Source organism: Raphanus sativus, chromosome 6, assembly GCF_000801105.2.
Source record: "Raphanus sativus cultivar WK10039 chromosome 6, ASM80110v3, whole genome shotgun sequence".
In the NCBI taxonomy this organism is placed as follows: Eukaryota; Viridiplantae; Streptophyta; class Magnoliopsida; order Brassicales; family Brassicaceae; genus Raphanus; species Raphanus sativus.
The window spans coordinates 8,671,964-8,676,866 of record NC_079516.1 but is presented as its reverse complement, the minus strand read 5'-3'; the positions used below and the strand labels follow the sequence as shown (position 1 = coordinate 8,676,866).

At 39.2% G+C, this 4,903-nt stretch overlaps 1 protein-coding gene across 1 annotated transcript; it reads left to right on the top strand.

The window, feature by feature from the left end:
- Positions 1–2,895: 2,895 nt before the first annotated feature.
- LOC108807751 (uncharacterized) lies at positions 2,896–4,531 on the top strand. The gene is given in 2 exon segments (XM_056988419.1): positions 2,896–3,680; positions 3,727–4,531. Coding segments are annotated over 2 exon segments (1,401 nt in total). The 5' UTR covers positions 2,896–2,982; the 3' UTR covers positions 4,430–4,531.
- The last annotated feature ends 372 nt before the right edge of the window (positions 4,532–4,903 follow it).

Below are 4,903 nucleotides of genomic sequence, written 5' to 3'. Positions count from 1 at the left end.
AAAGATTTATAAGCATGTTCATGAGGGGGAGAAATGACACTCCCGTGGTACATGAACAACACTAAAAATCCGAGTGACATGGTCTATGACCATGATAGAACTTGGGCGAATTCTTTGTGTACAAAGATCACTAGCTAATGCTTGGGAACACATAGATTTACATGTAATGATAATATGCATCAGGCCATATAAAGTGAGCATAGATATTCCCATCTAAAGATGATAAAGGGTCATGATCCAGACATAGACCATCCTAAGAGATTATGTATAGACCACCACAATAATATGTGCCGTCTAGGATGGAACCTCATAAGAAGATGAAATAAGATTGGGAATATATGTTGGATATGAGAATGCTTTCTCCCACGATTTTATAAGAAACCTTGAGCCAAATATGGGTGATCAGATTAAGGCAAGGTTCACGGATTGTATGATTAAATCCGACTATCCAACATCAGGGGGAGAAAGAAATAAGCTGGTACAAGTATAAAGAAATGGAATGATATTAACCATCCTTGTCTTGGCAAGATCCTCGGACCAGAGAATATGATTTAAGACGTCCAAAGAAAGATCATACAAAGCTAGCTAAAAGAATGCCAGACAGATTAGACCCGAAAAGAAAAGAAAAAGGATGACTAAGTCATACCAGCTTAAGCACCACGAAATTAATGTCTTAGAAGTGACATAATCAAGTTGCTATAGAGTCTAAAGATAGACCAATATGTTCCATAAGATAAGGAACCTCAGAAATGAAAAGAAAGGTGCATAGAAATGACATATCCGAGGTCATAAGAGAAACCAGACCAGACATTGAGATAAGGCTGCGCAGCTAAACATCTAAGATACCAGACCATGTAGTTTGGGACGCCAAACTGCAAGGTAAATGAAGGTTCTTAGTAAGAGTGAAATCTCTAATCGATTAGTTCATGTCTGGAACACAATGGAACACTATAAAAGAAGTGTCGACACATAAAAGATAAAGATGCATAAGGAAATAGCACTTGAGTTTAAAAGATATAAGCGAGGATCAGAACCCACGAGAATACAAGAATGCATTCATAGACTAAAGGAAACTGTGGGGGTTCAAAGAAAGATTTAAAGAATCTATAAAAGAGATGGGTGTATTGACCATATATAGAAACACCATCTGATAAGATAAAACCAGTGAAAAATAGGTCCTGTGTGGGAAAGAAAAAGAAATCGTGAGACATGGACTAAGATGTTTATATTCCTATTTAAAGTATTCAAGGAATGGCTTGATTACACAAGGATACTCACAGAGACCAAAGGAACAGATTATAAGGAGATATACTCCTATGTGGTGGATGCTACTACAAATTCGAAAAGGTCTGGATATAAGTAGAAAGAAATGTAGTAAGTAGCATATTGATCACTGGATAAAGAAATGATAAAAGTATCAAAAAGATGAGAAGAAATTCTCATAGAATAGTTTTGTTCCTAAGCTATTCATGAACTGAAACAAGGCAGCTGCGAATGATAGACTAAGAAAATAATTAGTACAACCAGTCCATATATCCCTATAGAGGATATTATAATTCCTTGTGTTTATGTTTATACCAAACCAACCTAAAGAGAGGTTCAATGGTTCAATAGTTTCAATGATACAAGTTATCAATTGATTAAACAGGCTATGTCTTACATATGGTAAAACTGCAGAAAAATCATAGCCGTGTGAGTGTGTGAATGATTAAGTCAGCACGCCTAAAGTGAGAACCATAATCTAAGATAGTGACCAGAAGCATACCTGGTCGTGGCTTAATAAATATAGTATTGCTAAAGGCAAGAAAAGATCGATAGCTATGTATAAAAGACATGAGTGCATTTGACTGCGAATTCATAGTTTGATGAGTTCCATTGCAGCAAATAATTATTTATGGTTTTACCTTAGACACTCATGGTAATGGACGTGTATAGACAAGGTCTATAACATAACATTGATCGACAAAAGGAAATAAAGAAAGACTGGCTACAATAGATAAAACAATTGGCACATACGAAGAGAAATAAGTCCAAATGGGCAAAAGATATAAAGAGAAGTGGTTCGTATGTGTTTGGGTCAGAAGACTCAATATATATTGAATGTCCACGTTTTGATAAAGCCATATAACCAAAGTATATCCGTTGGACATGAAAAGGACCTGCAAGTAAAGTTTTATTGCAGACTATAAAGTCCATCCGAGCATCGTTCGAAGCGCCATCAGTCCGACCATGACATGGAGTGATCAGCAGCAAAGATGTACATCCTGACCACATCTTTATGGAGTTCCAAAGACATCAAGACGTCCAACATTCACTAGTTCATTCAAGGAGAATCCAGTTGATCATCTTCACCAATTCACATGCAGCTTCAACGTTCAGGAAGACTCGGATACCAGATGGAATGCGTCTACTACAGTGATGCATTCATCAGGGGGAGTTCATGTGTTGTACTCTTTTTCCTGTCCATGGTTTCCCATTTTGCCACATTGGTTTTGGGGTTTTCCAGGAGAGGTTTTAATGAGGCAACATTAAGCATGCAACGAACCAGTACGGGATGTGTCGATCAAGGGGGAGTGTTATATACCAGATTGTGATCGACATAACCGGACCGACCAGGACCGTACCGACCGCAGGAGATAATGCTTATCGACTGTTATACTTATCCACTTAGGATAAACACGACCTGATGTATATATATATGTAAGACCCCTGGTCGAGATTAATAATAGAAACAAGTTTCCCCACTTAGTTTTACAACATTAAGGAAATTAATATAGTTCTGCGGGTGAGATTGGATTATGATCCTACAAAATCTGTTAAACACATTTTTGGTAAAATAATTTGCATTTACCAGCTGTTTCTTTCTCACTAATTTTCCATTTTTATACCCTCCAATACATAACTTTCTTCAACATCATTTTATTAAACCCTAAGACACTGTCGGGGGGTTTTGTGTTACTTGGCTTACTTCTCTCCCACGCAATGGATCCGTGCACTTTCCTACGAATTACTGTCGGAAACTTGGTTGTTAGGGCATCACCGTCTATTTCGGACGCAGCACCTGGTAACTGGTTCTGTAAGATCAAATTCAAGAGTTTCCCACGCCAAGTCGTTGCGGTTCCCGTTCTGTTTCGAACCGAATCAGAATCCCAGTCCCGGTTGTGCTCCGGTGATGTGTCAACCGTTGCTGCTTGCTTCATTCTAAGCAAGGCTCAGATTGAATGGTCTCATATGAAGCCTGAACGGAGTGTCCTCTCCGTCAAGGTTTATTCCTCTGTTGCATCGTGTGGACTCGTCCCTTCTTTGGGTGTGAAACTTATTGGTTGCTTTAACATTTCATTGGATTTAAAGACGGCGGAAACTAGGACGTGTTTGGCTCACCATGAATGGGTTGAGTTGGGCACTAATAACAAGTCAAAGAAAAAGAATCCGGACCTTCACGTTAGCGTACGGGTTGAACCCGACCGGAGATTTATGTTTGAGTTCGAAGGCGAGCCCGAGTGTAGTCCCAAGGTTTTTCTTGTACATGGAAACAAGAAACAAGCTGTCTTCACATGCAAGTTTGGAATCAGAAACTCCCCAATTCTTACAAGGTCAGTAATATTTTTCACTCTTTTTCATATGTTTTGGGTTATATGATTTTAATTAATTAAGTCTATGGTTCGTACTACTTATAGAATGTCACCAACCACATAAAATTGTACTCATTTCATGTTAATTCTTTAGATTGCCGTCATTGACCACCGGAAAGAAACATACATGGAGGGAGAGAAAAGGTTGGTCGATAATGATCCATGATCTCTCTGGCTCAGCAGTAGCTATGGCTTCAATTACCACACCTTTCGTACCATCACCCGGTTCCAAGCGCGTGTCTAAGTCAAGCCCCGGCGAATGGCTCATCCTCCGGCCTGATGGAAACATAATGAAGCCATGGGGTCGTCTCGAGGCATGGCGTGAGCCTGGCTTCTCTGATGTCCTCGGTTATCAGTTCCATCTATTTCAAGATGACATCGCTACTGAAATCTCCTCGTCGTCTTCGATCAGGGCAAAATTCGGAGGGAGTTTTGTCATCGACGGAACCATCGCTGCCGCGGACATCAACACGGCTGCTTCTTTGACACCCTCATATGGGAGTTTTGATCTTTCCTCCCGGTTGAGTAGTGGATCATCAAAAGCCCGTTCAGGGTGCGGGTCGGATTTCGGGTTTCTTCTACCGCAAGCGCAACATAACTTGGGGTTTGTGATGTCGACCAGGGTGGAAGGAGTTGAGAAACAGAGCAGGCCTAAGGTGGAAGTAGGGGAGAAGTATGTGAGATGCGTGGAGGATGCCGCGGCGCACGTGGCTTTAGCAGCGGCGGTGGATTTAAGCATGGATGCTTGTAGACTGTTCTCTCACAAGATAAGAAGAGAGCTGAGACAGCCACGATGAACTGGTACCGTTAGACGTTTATTGCTTTTATCGTTTTGACGTACGAGATTAGTCGTCTTTTTCCACTAGAATAATTTTGTTTCTAGTGGATGAAAAAAGAAGTTGAAGTAGTTTTTAAATTTGATATTACATGTTAATCATGTAAACTCTAAAAGTTAATCATGTATCCAATTATTTTCAAATAAGTTCCTTACTTCATAGGCTAAATTGATGACAAAAGTGTTGGATAAGCTTCAAGAGATAGCTTAGGAATCAAGTTATTCTTAAAAGAAAGAAAAATAACTTATAAGTTTAGGATAAAGACAAAGACTCCTAGATAAACATGTAATAGGATAAGATAAGTAGCTTTATTACCTATATATAAAGACCTAATGTAAGATGATCTTAATAACAATTAAGAAGAAAGCAAAGAAAGAAATAAAAACAAAGGAAGCGTTTTTATAATCTCTGTGTCTTAACCAATTTTTTTTGGTA